This window comes from Fragaria vesca, linkage group LG6 (genome assembly GCF_000184155.1).
Source record: "Fragaria vesca subsp. vesca linkage group LG6, FraVesHawaii_1.0, whole genome shotgun sequence".
Taxonomy (NCBI): Eukaryota; Viridiplantae; Streptophyta; class Magnoliopsida; order Rosales; family Rosaceae; genus Fragaria; species Fragaria vesca.
The window spans coordinates 12,413,522-12,437,383 of NC_020496.1; the positions used below are offsets into that span (position 1 = coordinate 12,413,522).

Below are 23,862 nucleotides of genomic sequence, written 5' to 3' on the forward strand. Positions count from 1 at the left end.
CTGTTGTCCAAATGAACCCACAGGTAGTGTCATTTAGATGTGTCTTTTGTCGCTACTCACTACATACATGAATCTGTTACACAACTTTGGTGGGAAATAGTCCATGGTACTTCTAACCTCAGGGGCACTCAAAAGGATCTTGATCTGATGCCATCCTTTTGTGTCAACTATCGATTTTCTAAACAAGAATTCATTTCTCGTCAACACTCAGATGCATCTTGGACTGGGCAGTGGGCACGTTAACAAAAATTAGAGTTACTCCAGCAAGAACTAGACAGTCTCAATTAGTAGCCAAGCCACTCTCCAGTACCTGAAAACTCACTACTTAAGCCAGTAAGCCAGTAAAAACAGTTTAGGTTTTTTTTTTTTTTTTTTTTTTGATATGAAAAGAAAATTACAAAGAGAAACCTTTCGGACAACCCGAGATTACATTATCAAAGAGCAAAGCTCTAGTAGCCGAGCAGCCGAGCTATGAATTCTATTACTCCATATATGACCATCTGGAAGCTGGTGTCCTTCATGAGCTAAGGCATCAGCATCTGCCATAAAGTTGGCTTCTTTATACACATGGTTGAAAGAAATAGAAGAGAAGGATCTTGCAATGTTTTTGACATCTTGAATGATCTTGAGCATTCTCCAAGGGGTGCTAATTCTCCCATTAACAACTTCTATTACTAGTTTTGAGTCGCCTTCTGTAGAAACTGAATTTCATTGATCAAAAGAGTTTACAACCTGCATATATACAGATCCTAGTGTTGATATTTTAGGAAATAACTAAAGTGATTGCAAAGTAATCAATACAAATATAGACTGATGATTCTACAATCAAATTAGGAAGATACTGAGTGATTCAAATCAAGCTTGATTTGTGCAGAAGACATATTCACATTAATATCCACCCGCAAACTGGACGGCCTTGGATGGACAAGGTTGAGACACAGGGTAGTATGGCGGTGTTTGTGGAGGGACTTTGTCAGTAGATCAGTTGGTTGGTCAACAGATGGTATGTAACAGACACGGTGACTGCCAAGTGCAACTTTCTCACGAACAAAGTGATAGTCGAATTCTATGTGCTTAGAACCTCCCCTCACTGCTCTGATACCATGTAGAAACTGAATTTCATTGATCAAAAGAGTTTACAACCTCTGCATATATACAGATCCTAGTGTTGATATTTTAGGAAATAACAATACAAATATAGACTGATGATTCTACAATCAAATTAGGAAGATACTGAGTGATTCAAATCGGGCTTGATTTGTGCAGAAGATATATTCACATTAATACCTTCCACTTGGATATACTGGTAACCTTGTTCCTTTGCTTTGATTAAACTATCTCTTAGCGTCACAGCTTCAGCAGTTGGTATAGTTGTTTTTCCCAATCTTTTAGCTCCAGAAAGAATAACATTGCCTTCATGGTTCCTGAAGACATATCCTCCTGCAGCTAAATTCCCTTGAACTGAGCCATCAAAATTGATCTTGATGTGTGGATTGAGAGGAGGAGACCACTTTATGGTGGTAGGAGTGGTTTGGTTGATTTCCCTCCTCAACAATATCATCAGTGAGCAAGACTTCATTTTGGTAACTAGCAACAGTTGCCACAACTTTTGAGGTTGTGACTATTATATCTTTAAAGACAGTGTCATTTCTTGCTTTCCAGATCTGCCAATAAAGAATAAGAACTTTTCCAAAAAGATTTTTATCATAAGGTTGATTAATGAACATTTCTCTAAAGTCCTTCAAGTAACCTTCCTATTAGTGAATGAGGCTAGAGACTCTTGCAAGCCTCTAAACCTCAGTGGTAGTAACCAAACAAATGATCAGCAGTTTCATTGTCATTGTCACAAAGTGGGCAACTATTATCATCAATAAGACCAAATCTTGAGAGTCTATCTCTAATTTTTTAACCTCCCTCTAATCAAGAGCTAGCCAAATTTTTTTTGTTTTAGGTGCAATGTTAAGTTTCCAAATCTTATTGATAAGATCAATTTGATGATGCTTTTCCAAATTATCATATTGCAACCATGTTGCAGATTTAATAAAGAACTTACCATTTGCTGAGGGGCACCAAATATACTCATCATGTTGGTCTGTTACAGGTAAAAGAATACCTGTAATTTGCTTGACAATATCTTGATCTAATACCTGCAAAAGCTTAGGTACATTCCGTCTCCTGTCTAAATCTAAAGCTCATGTTGATGTCAAGGTTTTTGCTACTGATGGATCGCGAATAGCATGACGGCTTACTGGTTTCTATGGTGAACCTTCTGCATCAGACAGACACCTCTTGTGGTCGCTCCTTCAAGACTTGTATGAGGCGTCTTCGCTTCCTTGGGTGGTAATAGGTGATTTCAACGAGATTCTGAATTTGGGGGGAGAATGATGGGGGGCTTCCTCGCAATCTTGAGCAAATGTGGAAGTTTCAGGAGGCTTTGGATTCGGCAGAACTGTTGGATTTAGGTTGCTTTGGTGCTCCATATACTTGGAAAGGGGGAGAGGTGCGATGTCGACTAGATCGAGCAGTGGCGTCTCCTGCATGGTTGGATCTTTTTTCGGCTTCTCGGGTTCTAAATCTTCCTCCAATTCATGGTGATCACGTACCTCTTCTTTTGGGAGTGTTCGATGCTACTCCGCTACAGTGTATCCGACGTCCTTCTCATTTCTACTTTGAATCGTTTTGGACTAAACATGAAGGCTGCAAGGATGTGGTGGCTGTAGGCTAGGCGCAAGGCGTTTTGGGTGTTCCTATGTATCAAACTATATCGAAAATAGTGAATACCAGAATGACTTTAAATTATTGGCAAAGGGTAACTTTTGGGAGTAGGAGAAAGGAAGTAGAGCAAATTCGTGGTCGATTACAGCAATTGATGTCTCTACCTTTGTCTTCCAACAATCTAGAGGAACATGCTGCATTGTTAATGAAATTGGAAGGTTTGTTGGAAGCTGAACATTTGTATTGGAAGCAAAGGTCCAAGATTACATGGCTCACTGAGGGTGATAAGAATACAAAATTCTTTCATCGTCAGGCTTCTAATAGAAGAGCTAAAAATCACCTCACTGGTCTTTTTGACACGAATGGTATTTGGCAACCTGCTGAGAGTGGTATGGAGCAGGTGATTCTAAGCTATTTCAACTCAATGTTTCATTCTGAACCGATTGATGTGGAGCATATGCAGTCTGTTGTGAATCTATTACAGCCGAGGGTTTCTATGGAGATGAATGAAGATCTTTGTGTGGCATATTCGAATGTGGAAATAAGGGCGGCACTTTTCCAGATGTATCCGACCAAATCTCCGTGCCCTGATGGTATGCTGCCTAAATTTTTTCAAAAATATTGGGATACTATTGGTGTTGATATTGTACTGCAGTGAGGAGTTTTCTCCAATCGGGTCTGTTGTTGAAGGATGTTAACTACACACATGTGTGTTTAATCTCGAAGGTGCCAAACCCAACTCAAGTTTCAGATTTAAGGCCAATTGCGTTATGCAATGTGCTTTACAAGATTTGTAGCAAGGTGATTGCTAATCGATTGAAGAAACACTTGTCATCTATTATTTCTCCTTTTCAGAGTGTTTTTATTCCAAGAAGGTTGATCACAGATAACTCTCTTATAGCTAATGAGGTCTCACATTTTATCAATTCTGATAAGTCGGAGGGGGTAATGTCTTTAAAGTTGGATATGCGTATGATCGGATGGATTGGGGTTTTTTGGAGGCCGTCTTGGTGCGTCTTGGTTTTGATCCAAGATGGGTGGGTTTAATTATGCAGTGTGTGTCGACGGTCAGATACTCTTTTCTCATTAATGGTAAACTATGTGGTTCTTTAAAACCCTCTCGAGGTCTGAGGCAGGCTGATCCTCTTTCATCATACTTGTTCTTGCTATGTGCTGAGGTCCTTTCGACTTTGTTGGAGAAGAGAGTGGCAGAAAGTTCCCTATATGGTGTGTCGATTTGTCAAGGTGCCCTGGTGATTAGTCACCTTCTTTTCGTTGATGACAGTTTACTATTTGGTAAGGCTACAATGGAGGAATGCATGGTAATCAAATCAGTGCTGGAAGATTATGAGGCTGTGTCGGGTCAACATGTCAACTTTTCTAAAAGTAATATTGTTTTTAGTAAGGTTGTTCCTGATGATATTCGACAATCTCTTGCTGATGTTTTATCTGTGAGGATGGTTGACAAGCATGACAGGTACCTGGGCCTTCCTACTGTTGTAGGGCGTAACAGAATAGAGACATTTGCGTATATTAAAGACCAGTTGAGTAAAAAGATTGAAGGATGGCAAGGGAAACTCCTTAGTGGATCTGGTATGGATATTTTGATCCGAGTAGTAGCTCAGGCCCTTCCAGCTTATTCTATGAGTTGTTTCCTGTTACCGAAATCTTTCTGTACTTCATTGCATCAAATGTGTGCGAAGTTTTGGTGGGGTAGTAATGCTAAGAATAAGAAGATTCATTGGATGTCTTGGGAGAAATTGTGCCGACCTAAGGAAGAGGGCGGTATGGGGTTCCGAGACTTATATGCTCACAATTTGGCTTTGTTAGCTAAGCAGGGTTGGCGTCTGGTCAAAAATCCTACTTCTCTTATTGGCCGCTTGTATAAGGCTAGGTACTTTCCAAATAACTCCTTTTGGACAGCTCCTACTCCTCAATCTCCTTCGGCATGTTGGAAAGGTATTTTTGAAGCTCGGGAATTGTTGGTAAATGGAACAAGGTGGCAGATTGGTGACGAGAGTTTAGTGCATGCGTGGGATGATCCTTGGATACCAAGACCCAGGGATTTCAGACCTCTGAGTCGACGCAATGTTATTTGTAACAAGGTTAGTGATTTTATTACTGTTGAAAGAACATGGAATGCCCATCTTATTGAGGACCACTTTGAACAAGTTGATGTGGACCTTATTCTAGCTATGCCTCTTAGTCGTCGTTTGCTACAAGATAAACTGATATGGCATTATGATCCGAAAGGGAGGTTCTCTACCCGATCGGCTTATCAACTTGCCAAGCAGCTTCTACATGATTCTCCTTCGGGTTCTTCTAATAATCCAACTACTCATGTTTGGAAGAGTGTGTGGTTTTCCAACATTCCGGGTAAGATTAAAGTCCATATCTGGAGAGTAGCTTCTTCCATTCTTCCTACTATATCAGCTTTAAGATCGAAACAGGTATTGTTTAATAGTGGTTGCTTATTGTGCAATGCGGAGGATGAAACTATTGAACATATTAGTCGTGATTGTTGTTTCACGAAAGATTTGATTAAAATGTTTCCGAAGTTAAGGAGAGTTGTTTAGTGTATTACACAGCCTATGTCCATGTTTGATTGGTTCAATACTTGCCTGGAGTTTCTTAGTAGGACATAATTTGCTTTACTGCTCATTATCCTATGGTCAGTCTGGAAAGAACGTAATTTGCGTGTCTAGTAGGGGATGAGTCGTACCGGTTCTCAGGTCTTCTATCAGGTTCGTTCCTATGATACCTTAATTCGATCTTGCTTATTAAAAAAGGTAGGTGGGAAGAGACAATTCAGGACATGGGTGCCGCCACCTAATGGTTGGCTGAAAGCAAATTTTGATGGAGCCTTTGATAGTACTACTAACTGTGGAGGTATTGGAGTGGTAGTTAGGGATGAGCAATCCCTGGTTGTGGGTGGTAAGTATTGTTGTATTGCTCATGTGAACTCGCCAGAGATTGTAGAGGCTATGGCAGGTTGTATGGCTTGTGAACTTGCTAAAGAGTTGCATCTCTTCCCAGTGGTCTTTGAATCTGATTGTCTGAAACTGGTGCAAGCTACAAAACATCAAGAAGAAGATGATTCTGGGTTTGGTGTAATTGTAGCAGATACTCAGCATGCTCTTGCTGAGTTAAATTCTTCTTTCTTTTCTCATGTTTTTAGGGAGTCTAATTTGGTTGCTCATAAGTTAGCTAAATTGGCACTTCGCAGTGCTAATTCGGTCTGTTGGGCTGGCTCTCCTCCAACTGATTTGCAGGGGCTTTTAGCCTCTTCTTGTAGTTCTTAATCTATCTCAATAAAATTCTAACGTCCTTGTTTAAAAAAAAAAAGCTTAGGTACATTCCAGGCTTTATTTGAAATATAAACCGCAACCGAGTCATCAATGTTAATAGTATTTCTTTTGTCATCAAGAATAAGAAGAATTAAAGGTATCTCACAAACCCAGTTAAAGGTCAAGAACTTAAAAGTTCTTTCCATCTCCTACAATCCATCTTATGCCTTTAAGGATTAGCTCCCTTGCATCAAGGATGCCTTTCCAGGCTAAGGAGCAAGATTGCTTTTTCTTAGCATTGAAGAAAGAGGCATGTTTAAGATACTTTTTCCTCATAATCTGAGACCACCAATCGTTCTCATCATTCATAATTTTCCAAGCTAATTTAGCAACTGTAACATTATTGAAGAAAGCTGAGGGCCTAGCTAACACCCAGTCCCCCCACATTTTTTGGAGTACAAACTTGACTCCAACTAACTGGGGGGCATCTGGTATCAGAACCCCAGAAAAAGTATTTTGCCTGTTTATCAATGGTTTTTGTAATTTTTGAAGAACATTTAAAATAAGATATCACATGGTTAGGCATACCAGAGAGGTTAGACTTGATGAGTGTTAATCTCCCTGCTCTTGACAAAGTTACTTTCTTCCAACCAGCTAGCTTCTTAGAGATTCTCAAGAGCAGCTCTTTTGCATTGACTGGGTCATTCCAAAAGATGACATTATGTGTTCCCAAATATTTAGCTATTGTACACTTTTGTTGTATAACAAAAAATTAACAATCTCCAACCTAAGATTAGCATGTGTGTTAGGAGAGAAATAAAGAGAAGACTAATGAAAATTTATCTTTTGCCCTGAAACTGAGGAAAACTTATCAAGAATTTTAGCAATATTCCTAGCAGCTTTTTTAGTCGCTTTTCCAAATATGAGACAATCATCAGCAAACATTAAATTTGAAAATCTATCACCTTAGGAGGAAGACAAAAGCCCAACCTGAGCTTTATAATTAGAAGCCAGTAAATTGAGTTGCCAGATTAAAGGCCCCATTGCAAGAATTAAAATATAAGCGAAGAGGGGATCTCCTTGCCTGATACCTTTGGTTGGTTGAAACAGTAGTTGGAATGATATAAACCTTGAGATAAAAATTAGGATTACCCATGTTCAGAATCTTCTTATGAAATTAGCCCACAATCTCATTTCACATCTCCGTCAAAATCTTTTTACTTTCATCTTTCTATATTAGTATGTCTTTTTGTTTTTGATAATATAAATAAAAGAGTGTAGCACATTATTTTGCATTTGATCAAAAAAATATATATACAAATAAAAGAGTGTACCTCTCGTATGACCATGGCTTTGCCAGTCCAAATTGAACTCATTAGAGCTAGAAAGATTAAGGGTGAGCATAAAACCCGAAATAGAAAAAAAGACCAATCTGGACCGATGGGCCTGACAGGGCCAAGCCGGGCTTTTTCACGGGCCCTCGTCTAATTTCTACCATTTTGGGTCGGGCCCAACTATACCCTAGCCGGTCCCGGGCCCTAATTTTCACAAACATTTTGGCCTGAAAGCTCGACATACACATTGTAATATAATTATTGGATAATTGTAGTGATCCTACACTACTAATATAGACTCAACCACATATAATCAGAACCCTAAAGACTAAATACTAATCCTAATCCTAAATACTTGACCTCAACCACAATTTGCCTTTGCCAGTCAGCCCAATCTGCCTCTCTACGTCGCCGCTTTCTACTCGCCGTCGCCTCTCTACGTTGTCGCCTGACTCGTCTCTACCTCGCCATCAACTAGAGAGCTCAGTCTCGGACCTCATCGACTTCCTTGCTTCAATCTCCGCTCAATCAGACCCGGAAAACCAAGATTCGGAAGCCATCGCCTTCAAAACCCTCACGCAAGTTCACCATTTCATCTCTTCTCAATCAGACCCTCGGTTCAATTTCATCTAATTCGTCACGTTTTTTAATTCTCTGAACCCTAAATTGATGCTTACCAATTGTTTGTTGATTTGCCAGGCCGTATTTGATCAGCTACAATTTGACTTGCCGAAGGCGGTTTTTGAGTTTGGAGGAGTTTCAGAGAGGTGCCTAGAGGTGGTGGAGAGCATTGGATCAGTCAAATCCTTGGGAAGATCTGAAGAGGTGGAGCTTGATCGGTTCACTGTAATTGTGCGCCTTTCATTTTCTTTTGGGATAGCTAGATCGACTTGCTTCACGTCGAGTTGCACGAGGAGGTGGGCACTTGCTTCACGTCGAGATGCTCAAAAAACCGGTATGTCCGGCCCTGCCCGGCCCGAGACGGTCTGGGTTTTAGCCGGTCCCTCATCTGATAACAGTAAAACCCGGTCCGGTTCTGATACATCCGGTCTGGTCCCAATCCTAGTAAATAGTCTACCGGTCTGGGCCGTGCCTAGCCCTAAGAAAGATGCAAATCATTCGGCCAGGCTTGTATAACTTGTGAATGTTGTCCTGCGTTTGCAATGACATCAATTAGGAAATTGACCGCCCTTTTTGATGTGTTCAAATCACTTAAAGTTGTTGTCTTGTTCAACAAGATCTCTCAAAGAGAGGATAATATTGCTCAGTAATGAACAAATATCTTATCCCATTATCTTTTTTCCACTTTCATCTATTACACTTGACCAAAATATATTTTCATAATTAAATTTCCTTTTCTACTAGGATTAATATTTTAAATAATTTATCCAATTTGGAATTAGATTCTCGTAATTGTTTTTAGTGCTTAATAAGAAAATAAAATAAACTAGAGTCTAGGCCTTTGGCAACTTGGTTTACTTGTCCGAGAAAAACGCAAGACGACGACACCCCAAAACTCAGAAAGCGATTATTTTTCGTAATTGGGTTTCTCTCAGACTCAGACTCAGACTAGTTGGAGCAGCCGATTTAGGGTTTCCAAGTTTCAACTAATTTTCCCAGCACCAGCTTAGGTACTACTCTCTCTCTCTCTCTNCTCTCTCTCTCTCTCTCTACTCTCTCTCTCTCTCTCTCTCTCTCTCTCTCTCTCTCCACCTTTTCACATTTTCCTTCCTTCAAATTCCATTCTTTCCCTCCCCCAATTTCCTTAATTTGGATTTTTGACACTAAAATGTAATCTTTCTGGGTAGAGCTTCCCAATTGCAATTTCTAATTTCAAATTATTGAAGGGTAAAAAGATTGAAAGAGTGAATTTCACAGGAATGGGATGTTTAATGGGTTCTAGGTTATGAAAATTAGAAAACTTTGGGCCGTTTTTGGGTTTGTTACATGGAGAATTCTGGGTTTTTATTCTAAAACTGTAGAGCTTGAGGGGTTTAGTTGGTTAATTTGGGTGGATGGGATTTTACCCTCATTCCAAGTAACCCAATTTTTGAGCAAGGGAGGTCTGGATTTTATAATCATTTCAATGCTGCTAGGTATTACTGTTTTTCACAGCTGTTTGTTTCTCGGGATTGAAAATTGGTACATTGATTAGCTGTGTTATGCAATATGTTTATTTCTATGATTTGGACTATATGTTGTTTGGGTTCTTATTCGTGTGTTTTTTGCTTTTGTTTTGGTTCTCTTTTGTGAATGAAATTCTCCCAGATAGATAGTTAAACGAGTACACCATCCATATACTGTTTCAGTATCTAAATATTCGAGGAACTCTGTGTCATGTTTATTTGGCCTGCTTGGCATCATCATCACCCTCTTGATAAATCATGCTGAAATCTTCTCTTGCCTGTCTCTGTTACAAATTTTTACAATATGATGACCCCATGTTTGAAAATCATTGACTTTGCAAGCCCTTGAATCCATCATACCTCATGGCACAGATTCATTCGAAATTCTTTCTCTACAACCTCGTTTGGCCTCTCATGTTTCCGCCTTTCCCTATCTGTATTCTTTCTTCTTTCAATGCTTCTGGCTACTGTGGTTTCTTCACAGTTGTCCTGCAAGCTTGTTTTTCTAGATATATAAGATGCCGAAAACAAGGGAAAATGCTACCGGAGATGCACCTGAAAGGCCCGTAGAATCTGAGGAGCGGGTGGACTTTGATGGAGATAACGATCAGGATGAAACAATAGAAGAAGAGGTTGAGTATGAAGAAGTAGAGGTAGAGGAGGAGGTGGAAGAAGAGGAAGAGGAAGAGGAAGATGAAGATCCAGAAGAGGAGGAAGAGGAAGAAAAAAAGGGAGGTGATATAGAATCTAATGGGAAAAAAAGCGCAGATGGTGATGAAGAGATGAAACTTGCAGACACAGAAGATGAAGAGGATAAAAAGAAACATGCGGAGCTTCTTGTACTCCCTCAGCATGGATCAGAGGTATATCTTGGCGGTATTCCTCATGATGCATCTGAAGAGGATTTAAGGGGCTTTTGTGAATCTATTGGAGAAGTGACTGAGGTAACTTCCGTTGTTTAATGTAAGGCTTCCTGTCTGCATCTATCATTTTTAGCCTGTTCATATCTATATTTGCTGTTAACAGGTTAGAATAATGAAGGGAAAAGATTCGGGTGAGGCTAAAGGTTATGCTTTTATAACCTTCAAAAACAAGGAACTAGCTTCTAAGGCAATAGAGGAACTGAATAACTCTCAATTAAAGGTAATCTCAACTTCTGGTCAATTATCTTCCCCCAATATTTGCTACTACATGAATTGTGGTTTATGTTCGGTTGATATACATCCACTTTTGTTTATGCTTTGCCTCTTAGATTTATTGCTCGAATCCTTCTTTATGTTTACCCTAGATTTCTGAAAAGCTGTGGTTATCCTTGTAGTAACTTTTCATTGGTTTCCAGGGAAAAAAGATCAAGTGTTCAACATCGCAAGCCAAGCATCGTCTGTTCATCGGAAATGTTCCCAGACATTGGGGAGAGGAAGATATGAAAAAGGCTGTGACAGATATAGGGCCAGGAGTTATCACTGTGGAACTGTTGAAGGTATAGTTTTTAATTGGGTTTACATGTTATTATCCATTATTTCATTTTATAACCTCTGTTGCATACCATTTGTAAATATATAGTTTTGTTATCATTGTATTAATCTGGTTGTTGGTTGCATTGTCTTGATACAGGAACCACAGAACTCCAGTCGGAACCGTGGATTTGCTTTCATCGAGTATTATAATCATGCATGTGCAGACTACTCTAGACAAAAGATGTCAACCTCAAAGTTCAAGCTTGATACCAATGCCCCAACTGTGAGTTGGGCGGATCCCAAGAATGCAGAATCCTCTGCTTCCTCTCAGGTTTGCAAATATAGTTCTGGCTCTATTCTTCACTTTTCTTGTTAACATACTTATTGTGTTAGGGATAAAAAAAAGAAAAAAAGAAAGTATAATCTACACCCTTCCGCCCCTTTCTGCTTTACGTTTTATCACACAAGTGGCAGGTGTTGATGACTGTATATGAGTATTACTTGGTCATAGATTACTGTTTCTGAATTAAACTTGGGTCTGAGTACTCCATCCCATGATATTGACCACCTGGTTTATTTGTGCAGCATTATTAGGCCAGTCAACTTGTTTTCCAGTGTATTGTGGTGTTTGCGTTATGTTAAGTTAATTAGTCAATTTTGATTGGTACAGGTTAAGGCAGTGTATGTCAAGAATCTACCAAAAGACATCACTCAGGATGATCTAAAAGCGCTTTTTGACCATCATGGAAAGATCACAAAGGTCGTTGTCCCGCCTGCAAAAGCAGGACAGGAAAAGAGCAGATTTGGTTTTGTGCACTTTGCAGACAGGGCCAGTGCCATGAAGGCATTGCAGAACACTGAAAAATATGAAATTGGTGGTAAGTGTCTTATGCTCTTGTAGCTCTTCATTATCCTAAATGATCACTTTGTTTTGGTATATTCTCCATTCCTAATTTTGTCTTTTTCATAGGTCAAGTTTTGGAGTGTTCTTTGGCAAAGCCACAAGCAGATCAGAAATCTTCTGGTGCATCAAATCATCACAAGTCAGCCCCATTTCCAACCTACCCACCACATATTGGTTATGGCATGGTAGGGGGTGGTCCGTTTGGTGCCATGGGTGCTGGATATGGTGGTGGTGCAGGATTTGCACAAGTAAGATTTAAGCTGTTGTTTTATCATTGCATGGAATATCAAATATAGGTCGTAAGAGAGTCTGTTAATCTAACAGGGACCATTCTTACCATCCATCTTGTTTCAAACAGGGTTTCTTTTTTCTTGTGTGCATGCAGGACCTGCAAACCCAACATAACCCAATCATAGTACAGTAGTTGGCATATGTTATTTTGTTTCCTGGTTTTTAACTTGATAGGACCCGTCAATGAGATTATATTACCATTCTGAAGAGTTGTCCATGGCCTTGGGGATTCATGGCACTTCCCTTTGTCTTATGGACAACATTGAAGGTGATTTCCAGGCTCAATTACTGCATATGTGCCAGTTACCAAGCTGAGAATACCAATCCTATAGAAACTATTTTATGAGCAGACAGGAAAAGAACTGCATTTTGTTGAAGCTGTTTGTCTGATGAAACTGCATTTGATTTATACTATAAAATGGAAGTAATCACATGAAGAAAAGATTCAATGACACAAATACATGTATCTCCATTTTCCAGTATGGTAAACTTGAAAGATGTGAATAACAAAATGGTTTATTTAACTCTACGAGCTACTTGTAGGGAACTTTTAATCTTAATATTGTTGCTGATATGGATGCCAATTGCTTGCAGCCACTGATCTATGGGAGGGGACCTACACCTGCTGGTATGGCCATGATGCCTATGCTTTTGCCGGATGGAAGAATTGGATATGTCTTGTAAGTATTATATCTTGCAATTTTTCTTATGCATATTTTGGATATCTTGTGAGTAGACATGTCCTGGAGCACTATAATGTTGCCTGATGGAAGAAGTGGTTTCCATATCTTGGAAGTGGACGTGTCCTGTAGCATTATAATGTTCCCTGACAGAAGAAGTGGTTTTCTGTTAGTCCATTATTTATTGCTCATTAAACAACCATGTTATACCCTGTTCAAAAGCTACTTGTTCCTTCATTCCACTGAGATTTATAGTTTCCTGTCATTTTGAAGTCGTGAATTGTTAGATCAACCTGCAGTCCTTCCATAAAAGTTTACTCTGGAACTGAAGTTGACCTGCAATTTGTTTTTTGTTTTTTGTTTTCTCTAGGCAGCAGCCTGGATTACAACCACATGCCCCTCCACCGCAGCCCCGAGGTGGAAGAAGTGGTGGCACCTCAAGTGGTGGAAGGCGCAGCAATGATAGCAACCGTGGCCGTAATCGATACAACCCATATTAACGAAGTCTTGTTTCTTGCTGGGAACGAGAAGGGAGAAGGGACAGCGTCTGGACTAAACTATTATTAATTTGGGGCCTGGGAGCTATGTAGGCATGTGGAGCTGTGTAGTTCAAATGTAGCCAGTTCTGTAAAAGAATATTGCTAGGAACTGATCCCCTTGTAATTTGCCTAAACTAAATTAAGCTTAGTCTTACTGTGGAATTGATGGATTGATGGCTGATTTAAATCATGTCAACACTTTGCTTGAGAAGGGTCGGATTTAAGTTCAGTCGAGGGTTAAGCAGTATAATCATTACGGTGAAAATAATTAATCTTATAAAATTTCAGTAATTTAGATCATTATTATCGCAGCACAGTTCCTTGCTTTTTCACTGCATTCTAATCACCTTAAATAGCATTGTAATATATGTTTTTTTTTTTTTGGTATTTCATCCTTTGATGGTTTATGCCACCCAGAAACTTACAAGTTACAAAGGTCAATTGGGTTTCACTTTTGTCCCAACCTTCAAATGAGTAGGGCTTAGGAAAACTGGCCACTCTTTCCATAGCTTTCTACAAACTTCCCAGGCGGTCTTCGAACTCTGACGGACTAGATCCTAGAAGCATGGACAACTACTGACAATGGAGATTTCTTTTGTAATCTGAACTTGATAAGCGTCATACTAGCATCACAAAATAAAAGAGAAATTCTCATTTCTGAAATGGATTCTTTGCGGGACAAATGTTGTCAGTGTCACCGAAACCAGATAGACTGTAAGAGCAAGGATATGAAACTGTGTTGCATGCATTGTATTACTCCGAGATAACTAGTCCACAAAGCAACAGAAGTTCAAAATAAGTTCACAAATGAGAACAACAAACAGCACTTACTTAAACCATCTAAGATACAACATCTAATAAAACTACCATACTGAACTTTCTATTAGAAACTCCATTACTTATAGCTTGAGACTGAGAAGTCTTCATTCATTGAAGCATGAGGAGTCTTCATTCATTGAAGCTTGAGAAGTCTTCATTAGTCGAATCTTGCAAAGCCTTCTGGTGGGTCAATCCAGATGGTCTTGAAAGGATCTTGCTCTCCCCAGTCATGGCACTCGTTGCGAGGATGATATCTGCCATCCTCCAGTGAGTATGATATGCACTGCCTTCCATAATAACGAATTTTGGAGAAGTAGATACTATTTCTCTTTATTGCAGGGAGGTTGGTGTTTGCATATGTTGTCAAGAAACTAGCAAAAACAGTCGCACCATCTAGGTTTTTGATCTCTTCCCAGACCATGTTTCCCTGGTCCAACTTGAATACAATCGGGTTTTCAGTAGAACATGTATATACAACTAATATATCTCCATCCTTTTCAGTCATAAACTTACCCTTCCACCAATTCTTAGCGAAAAATTTCTCGGGGCATTTGGGAGGAGGAACTGAAAGGACACTCCAAGTTCGTTCTTGTGGGTTGAATACACCCACCCAACCTGTGAGGCTTTGACAGTAAAAGAGGTCATTGCAGAAAACAAGCTTGTTCCAAATGCTGCTGACAAAGGGTAACCGGTTTTGATATTGAACAGTTGTCCACTCTTGTGCCCCAGGATGACAAGTGCTGATAGCAACAACTGTGGGATTGACATGTTTTATGGTAAAAACAATGCAGCTTGTAGAAGTTGGCGGAGCAGAGAATGCAACAATCTGATACGCCAACTCAAATCTTGGTAACTTGACCACCTCCTGAGTAAAAGGATTGAAAAAGAACACACGGAGAGTTCTGGGTCTGTATAGCAATAACCAGCCACCTTTGGTGTAGCAAACTCTAGACCCATTCAGCTGAGGAAAGCCCACAGTGTGGAATCTGCGCTGTGATGGATCATAAAATTCAAACAGGTCACCAAATTTGGGAAAGAACATGAGTAATGGTGCCCGGTTGACTACCCGCACGGAAACGGCAGCTGAATGCCATCTCTTGCATACAGCAGATGCTTGAATATTATCATCTAGAGATAAACGAGACGAAATGACTTCAAGAAGTTCTATAGGGAGCTCTGACCAGGTTTGAAGCTCCAAATTCTCCTTTTTCCTGTATCTAGCTGTTCTCATACTAGTTGATGCTGTTTCAGTTAACCTATAGCATAAATACTGTTAGTACTGACAAAAAACTGGGATTGGTAAAATAATTCCAGATTGAGTTATAAAATACATATTAATAAAAGAACTATCATGAGCACAATCATGTTCTAATTAATCTAAAGATATTATCTACGTTTTTTCAAAAAGAAAAAATAGCTAAAATCCTGACCCCAATTGTTAAAACTTCAATCTATCCCTTACCCCAAAAACCTGCTGGACACTATTATAAGCCTCAAATTGCACCAATTTTTGTTATCTTCATCTGTCTAAGCAACAGCAACAACCCCTTCCTCACAAAACCCATCTAACTATTCATGAAATCATGATTAATTTAAAATTCTCACCAATCAAAGCTTAGTCTTGATTCAAAACATGTGCATTATTTTCAAAAACCTCTTCTAAAATCCAAATTGCTCGGAATTCTCTAAACCCCTAATTCATTTCCATGCCGCGGCTACAAACCATATTTCAAAAACCAACCTAAATTCTCATGATTCAATTCAATTATCAACAATTAAACCGTATTCCTGACCCGGGTATTCTAACAATCCTTCCCCAAACCCAAAACTGATCAAAATTTACAGCTTTACAATCATGTCCTGATCCATAGTGAATAAAAACAACACAACCAAATTGAAACATGCAGTTTAAATGTGAACCAGCAAAGATCAAATCTTACAAATTCAACTTCCTCTTCCTCCCTGTCATGATGAACACCCAGTTGAAGCTTCCCCACACAGACAGATAGGGAGATGAGAAGAGCTGAGAAATGTGGGAAGCTATTTATAGCACTCGTCACTACTACACGTGTGAATTGATCCCTCAGGGTAAATCAGGGAAGCAATGCTTTCCACATTTTCACAGTAAAGTTTTGGACTTGATTGACCTGACTGATTTACTTTGGAAATATGAATCATGATTTTTCATGTGGTTATGACAACAAAGTAACTTGAGGTAAAGATTAATTCAAGACAGTAAAAATGCTTTCACCAGAGTTCTGGTAAAACATGAATAGGGTGGTAATGTGTGCTTGCGACCCGGATTCTCATTAAGATTTCTTCCGTTTTTCTTCATACTTTTTTCTTTCTTGAGCACGAAATACTTATGATTCTGGATTTCGTTACAGTTCTGCATGAGCTTTTATCAAACAAAAGTAAATGAGTTACGAAAACTGACACACAGAAAGGGGATTATAGCTATATTTCACTTCACTTTTTTGACACCTCCAAAATTTGTTATAATTGATGAATGTTCATTTTGGCCCAACACCAAAGTATACTCAGCAAATTATTCTTCGGTTTTCCGCTAGGCCATGCCACACTAGTAGCATGAAGGAGCCTGTTATACCAAACAAAGAACTTCAACTTCTATCTTTTTCTTTTTAGCCTAGCGCGCCCTGGCTTCATTCATGTCTCAAATGTGGACGTAAGACACATTTGCTCAATTTCATAGTTTTTTTTATTGAGAGTATCGACGTAGGTATCTCCAAAAATTTTCTGGGCCTAGAGGCTAATCCGCGCAGAGAGATCATATCAGAACGCCCTCCCCCTGTAGCGATCAAGAATAAATTGGGATTAAACTCCAATTAATGTCAGCAGGATTTGAACCTAGGTATGGAGGTTCCACATTAAGACTCTTACCAATTCGACCACTTGTGGTGGTTAACTCATTTTCAGAGCGGTGCGAAGAGTGAATCAAAGACTAAAGAGTAGCAAAACATATAATGTTCATTTCGATATAAAGTTGTTGGTGAAGCCTAGCTGTCTAAATCCAATACTTGGAGTGCATAAAAGAATAGGGCTCACCACCATGAGAAGCCTCAAGTGAAACCAAATATCCAAATTCTATTTCCTTAATGGCTAGCTCCCTAAGATTAGCTAGCACATAATTGTGCTCATGAATTTGCAATAGTAATAAGCAATTCTAATATGAAGATCGGATGATGATGGTTCTCTTATTTTAACTAAAAATATGAAATATGTGATCAATCATGAGTTTTATGTGTTCATTATCAGCACTGACAGTAATTATGCTATAGTTTAACTGAAACAACGTCAATTAGTACAAAAGAACTAGAAACAGGAAGAATGAGAATTGGAGTTTCAAACCTGGTCAGGTTTCGTATGGAAATTTTGGAAGTCACCGCGTCTCGTTTATATGTAGATGATAATATTCGAGTATCTGCTGTATGCAAGAGATGGCATTCAGCTGCCACTTCTGTGCACCATTACTCATGTGCTTTCCAAAATTTGGGGACGATCTTCTTTTTCAATCCATTTACTCAGGAGGTATCAATTTACCATGATTTGAGTTGTCTTATCAGATTGTTGCATTCTCAGCTCCCTCAACTTCTACAAGCTGCATTGTTTTTACCATAAAACATGTCAATCCGGTCCACAGTGTTGCTATTAGCACTTGTCATCCTGGGGCAGCAGAGTGGACTAGTGTTCAATATCAAACCAGTTTGCTCTTTGTGAGTAGTATTTGCAACAAGCTTCTTTTCTGCAATGATCGAGCACCGTTAGTCCATTACTCATGTACTTTCACATCCAAACTTATAACATACAGACTTCCCAGAATCCCTAAGACCTAACAAGAGGAGAGATAATATAATATTTCCTTAAGCTATTCTGCTTATTCATGATTTCACTAGCTAACTATAGCTGGTCATTTTAGCTAAAGTTACTATTCAATTTTAAAATAGTAAAATTTGAACTTTTGCTTAACCGGCCAGTAAAGCTAAACTAACAAAAAAATAATAATTTAACATGGTTGTATAGCTTTTACTCTTTTAGCAATTGTCTAAATTTAGTAAAAGCGAAACTTTCATATAACCAATCTGATTGCAGTGGTAAATTAGCTCAAGCTAGAATATGTTGGAGATGTTATTGTCAAAATGATAATACTTAAACTACTTAAAAACATTAAACCATACATGAATTATTCAATCATGTAAAACATAAGTTGAAGGTATATATGTTATTTGGAAAAAAAGAGTGAAGGTATGTTTATCATGAGGTTTTTTTGTTTGAAGAATCATGTGATTGTTTATGGTTCTGTGATATATGTCATACACTCATTTACAAATAATTGACCCACAATTATTTGTAATGAGAAGAAAAACAAAAAGATAATCAGATACACAGACACGTCTACAATGAAAAGTAACCAGGGTGTGACTTAATGTCGAACAACATTGCTTGACTACATATGACATGATAGCAGTGTAATTGTGAGAGTAATCGTAACCGTAGCTAAGATCATATTCATAGCTTGGGAAGTACACCTTGCTAGGAGAGCAGGATGTGAACCCCGAGAGAACGAAGGCCACTAAGGGTGTAAAAAACTCAAACGTTACCAATCGACTCCGCAAGAACAGAAACGATGTGTCTAGGCCACAGTAACCATGTGTCTGGACCTCTAATCCAAAACTGATCAGAGCCCAAATCAGCCAAATCCAAACTCCTGGGTCGAGGATCCGAGCCCAACAATGAGTAGGTCTTGAGAAAGCCCATCCCCCCCCAAGTCAAGCCCACATTAGCCCAAGCCAATCTTACTCTAAGCACCTAGATCTGACCCAGATCTAAACTTTCTCTGGGCACCCAAATCGGTGCTTTCATCGATCTTCGCGGAAACAAACCAGCGACACCAGGGAAGCACGATGTCCGAGAGAAAACTCAGATCTCCAAAATTGGGCTTAAGAGATTCTCAGCCACCACATTGACCATAAACTCAAAGACTAATCCAACCTCTGCCCAACAAGAAAGATGGTTCGACCTTTTCAGCCTCTAGACAAGTTTGCCACCCAATCTTGTCACCAGCATCACCAAGTCATCGCCTTAAGAGATCTAGAATCAAAAGCACCACACACCGCTGAAACAATGTAGCGACACCCAGAGATTAAAGCCTAGCTAGGGTTGGTCGCCACAAAGCGGAGAGAGCGAGCTCTCATTTGTTTATCATACAGAAATTCTGTGTTATTTTTTAATTTTTTAAATATAGGGCTGGTACGGCTGCACTCAAGCCTTGATTAATGAAACTATTCAATACAAGAGGTAACATTAAGCTTAAACCCTTGATCACAAAGACCTGAAATAATATCAGGAATTCCGACAATACACATGTACTCCACTAGGCTCCAACTAGCAATGCGTACTACTTTAATAACGACTCTAATTACTCTCACATAGTGGTGACATACTGAAAAGATCACTAGATATGTAACACGATCACACATTCTAATGTCTAATAATTCAACTTTTCAACTATGTTTATCATAAAGGAGTTAACAAGCATATTTACCAATAGTGTGAAACTAAACTCGTGCAAATGAAAAGCAGTACATCTAATGTTTAAAAAATGATGCAAGCCAATGATTCTCAAAATTTAATTTTGGGAATATTATGTCACAAACTAAATCTCCAAACTTGAATATATAGATAAAATTAACCAAGATTTTTATATAAGGTAAAATATTAAAATACAGAATGAAATATTATACCAGGAGATGAAAGCGCGACACGGTGACAACAACGACGGAGATGGAGAGAGGATGATCGAGGATTCCTCGCCTCGGAGGGGGGGGGGGGGGATGGATTATCATCCAGATCTGACAAACTTCGACGTGAATAATGAACTAGATTTAATTTCTTCTAGTGTGTAAGGAAATTAGAGGTATTGGGGTTTCAAAGATAATACGATAAACGGAGATTACAATGGTACGTGAAGAACAATCAGATCTCAACCTTGAAATTATGAATTTGGTTTTAGATCTAGCTATTTTGCAATTTCGAAAATATCAACAATAAGTTGAATTGAGTGGACAAATGAAAAATGAGAGAGAGAGAGAGAGAGAGAGAGAAACACAAAGATATTGTTTTTCTAGTAAAGTTGAAGAGATAAGTTTCACAACCAGTCGAACAGTTGAGAACTTTACATCGCCATGAATCCAAATCCTCTCTCATAGGAGAGGATTGCCTCATGAAATCATCTGGGTCATCTAATCATAAATATAAGGTCAGGATTTCTCAGTTTGCGTTGGGAAAAAAGATGATGATTGTCTCTAAAAATAAAGTAAGAGAAATCCTAGCCGTACTTTAAGATTGACCCAGATGGTTTCATGAGGAGAGGATCCAAGTCACATTGCCATAAGTGGCATGCACGAGATGATATTATACATTTGTAATTGATTTAGGCCAGGTACATCGTCATGTTTACCAATGAAACAATCACTTGCATGTGTATAATGTTCTCACATGTATTTTTCCAACCATGCGCCGTTCAGAGTTGAAACTTATAAAAGATTTTTTATTTCACTACTCTTAATCGATCTCAGTAATCAATAAGCAGAGCGGGGTCATCAAGGGTAGGGCTAGGGCCGATCCTATCCTAAATTTTAGGGCTTAGGGTAGGGTAGAGCTTGGTCAAAGTCAACAAAATTTAGAACATGATAGGGTAGGGCCGAGCCTTAAATATGTAAGCCCTTACCGGCCCTAAAGGCCTATTTTGTTAGGGCTAAAATGGCCGGGTAGGGCCGGCTTTTTGGTTAGGGCTAGATAGAGCCAAAATGGGCCGAATATGACCTTATGTTATTTTAAAAAAAAAATTTGCAAGGGTTATATGTGATACAAGACCCTATTTTTTTGTCATATTTAACATACATATACATTATATTTAACTTCAATATCTATAAATATTAATCTAAGTGATTATATTCATATATCTCATGAATTATATCTCGAAATCACCAAAAATCGATCATTAGTTAACAAAACCAAAAGAAATTAAAGAAATAAAGCTTATTGCTTTCAAAACAGGGATGGCGTTTAGTTTGAAATCCTAATTCTCTCATTGGCATATTGTATAAAGCTCGTTATTTTCCTAATAATGACTTTTGGACGGCACACCAACCGGTAGCTCCTTCGGCTTGTTGGAAAGGTATTTTTGAGGCTAGAGATTTGTTGGTTAATGGTACTCGTTGGAAGATTGATGATGGTACTTTTGTCCATGCATGGGAGGATCCTTGGATTGAGTCATCGTTGCTCTCAGGTTAGCGATTGTATTTATGTTGATCGTTCTTAGAACCGGTGCTTGAGGAATATTTCAAAGAAACAGATGTGGAGTTGATCTTGTGTATTCCCCTTCGGAAGAGTTCGTCTCCTGATAAACTCATATGACATTATGATCCTAAGGGACATTTTTCTACTAAATCGGCATATCATTTGGCAGGAGGATTACTGCATAACAACCAATCTGCTTCTAATGATGTGAGCACTACTAGCTTCTGGAAACAAGTCTGGCACGCACACCTTCCAGGTAAAATAAAAGTTCACACTTGGAAAGTTTGTTCTTCTATCCTTCCAACCATTTCAAAAAAGAGTTTTCTTAACAGTTGACTATTATTTCTGTAATGCGGAGGATGCATCTTTTGAGAATATTTCTAGAGATTGTTGCTTCATTAAGGAGTTAATTAATTTTTTCCGAAATTGAGAGGAGTATTTCAGTTTATATCTTAACCAATGTCAGTTATGGACTGGTTGATTGCATGTGGTACTACTCTTTCGTCCGAAGATTTTGCTCTTTTGCTAGTCATTCTATGGTCAGGATGGAAATAACAGAATCAACGACTTTGGGAAAATAAAGTACATCCTCACAGTTACCTTTTCTATCAAATTCGTTCTTATGTACTGTTGTTGAGGTCTATTGGTAAGAAGAAAAGTAATGCAAGGAGGCAGCTCAAACCGTGGGTACCTCCATGGCTTAAGGCTAACTTAGATGGAGCCTTTGATATTATTACTCGGTGTGGTGGTGTTGGAGTGATGATCAGAAACTCAAATGCAGAAGTAGTAGGAGGAGCATGTATCTAGATTGACAATGTTAATTCCCCGAAATTGGTGGAGGCAGTAGCAGGAAGGGTTTCAAGTGAATTGGCTGTGGAGTTTACTCTTTCTCCTGTGGTTATGAAGTCTGATTGCCTAAAGCTAGTAAATGGCAAGAAATCGTCTCAGTGTGATGATTTTGGTTTTGGTATGGTGGTAAAGGACATCAAATTCAATCTGATCTAGTTCCATTCTTCTTTCTTCACTCATGTGTACAGAGAGTCTAACTGGGCTGCTCACAAGCTGGCTAAGTTGGCTCTTAGCTCTGGAATTACTTTTCGCTGGTTAGGTGATACATCCCCAGCTCTACAAGGCGTTTGTGCCTCTATCTGTAACCATTGAGACATTCTAATAAAACCATCGTCTTTCTTTCAAAAACAGAAGAAGAAAAGAAATAAAGCTTAGAAAATCAATAATAAAAAGAAGATTAGTATATAAAAAATAAGAGACTGTTTCTACAAGATCTCGTAGACCTCGTAGAAGATTTTGGCATGATCTCTGCCCTTGGTTGTCGTTGACTAGTTACCTGCAAGAGGAGATTGATCGAGACTTTCCGGTATTTCTCTCTCCGATGATTAAGTCAGTTACGAGGTTGGTATAGTATTTAATGCTAGGAGATTTCTTACCTTCTTGGTTGACTTTGACATTGCATTTATAGGCCCGCGTGGACTTCTTTCTTGCCTGTTATACGATGTGGGACAAACTTGTTGTTGTGGTTTGCGTGGTTTGCGTGTTTGGCCCTTTGTTGCATGCCTCCTGCCCAGCCCAGACTACAGCGACCTCCAAGATGAGGCCTGCTCGGTCTGCAACGTGTTGGGCTTCTGGTAGCATCGTGGGCCGAGGAGGTATTTACTTGCTACCAACTACAAGTCTCCCTAACTACGAGTGGGGACTTGAAGTAACGGCCCACGATTTGGCAAAATACCAACGAGTACCCGATCCCAATCCCCCCAAGTTCGTACTCAGGACATGTTTGAACGGGTTGGTGTTTCGATGGACGAAGGTAGCGAGCCTTTCCATATCATGTGTTTCTGCTCAAGCGCAGGGTATGATCCCCGCGTGGGTTATTAGGTCACTATTCTCCGTGTGAGGGGAACGATATGAACTGCCTAAGTCACCTCCTCCGAGAGCTGTACGAGGGACTTACGTTTCGCATGGCTCTAGTTGGTTGGGCCATGCTTCCCGGTGATATGTTTCCGAGGTGTAGTAATAATGAAATAATTTGGCACTACCTCGTTAGTTGGTATCCGAGGATCAAGATTCTTATGGCTCGTTGGTGCTTAGTCCAAATTTTTGTCTCTCTAGGCCTAATTATTGACCTGCTTTCCGCGTGAACCGTTTAGTTGGAATGTACGGTAACCCGATGGATATTGCCTTGTGGTTTGTTTTTTTCGGTGAAAAAGGGATCAGCGGGCCAAGTTGTACATAGTGGCCAGGGATATGCTAATATCGTCATGCAGGCTCGCTTGCCTCTCGGTGGGTTTATGTTGTTTTGAGACTGAACAGTTTATGGGATGTCCTCCCGATAGTTATTCCCCGGGATCTGAAGGATGTCGTTGGTTTTTTTTGGT

General features: G+C 39.2%; 3 protein-coding genes across 4 annotated transcripts; 1 reads left to right on the top strand and 2 right to left on the bottom strand.

Moving 5' to 3' along the window:
• Positions 1–9,007: 9,007 nt before the first annotated feature.
• On the top strand, positions 9,008–13,643 carry LOC101291064 (heterogeneous nuclear ribonucleoprotein Q-like). 2 transcript variants are annotated; one of them, XM_004302932.1, is made up of 9 exons: positions 9,008–10,197; positions 10,258–10,406; positions 10,489–10,605; positions 10,802–10,942; positions 11,077–11,250; positions 11,590–11,797; positions 11,890–12,071; positions 12,709–12,794; positions 13,165–13,643. In XM_004302932.1, exons 1-9 carry the CDS (start codon positions 9,981–9,983, stop codon positions 13,292–13,294), a joined length of 1,404 nt encoding a protein of 467 aa, XP_004302980.1. In that variant the 5' UTR covers positions 9,008–9,980; the 3' UTR covers positions 13,295–13,643. The 2 variants fall into 2 exon arrangements, with proteins under 2 accessions (XP_004302980.1, XP_004302979.1); XM_004302931.1 differs by having other exon boundaries at positions 9,008–10,406.
• Positions 13,644–14,055: 412 nt separating this feature from the next.
• LOC101291546 (F-box/kelch-repeat protein At1g57790-like) lies at positions 14,056–15,399 on the bottom strand. The gene has a single exon (XM_004302933.1). It carries the CDS (start codon positions 15,381–15,383, stop codon positions 14,310–14,312), a length of 1,074 nt encoding a protein of 357 aa, XP_004302981.1. The 5' UTR covers positions 15,384–15,399; the 3' UTR covers positions 14,056–14,309.
• Positions 15,400–17,727: 2,328 nt separating this feature from the next.
• On the bottom strand, positions 17,728–23,122 carry LOC101309571. Its single transcript, XM_004305284.1, has 3 exons — positions 22,996–23,122; positions 19,915–20,022; positions 17,728–17,915 (listed from the first exon to the last, which is right to left on the bottom strand). The coding sequence occupies exons 1-3, from the start codon at positions 23,120–23,122 to the stop codon at positions 17,758–17,760; spliced, it is 393 nt and encodes a 130-aa protein (XP_004305332.1). The 3' UTR covers positions 17,728–17,757.
• Between the last annotated feature and the right edge of the window lie 740 nt (positions 23,123–23,862).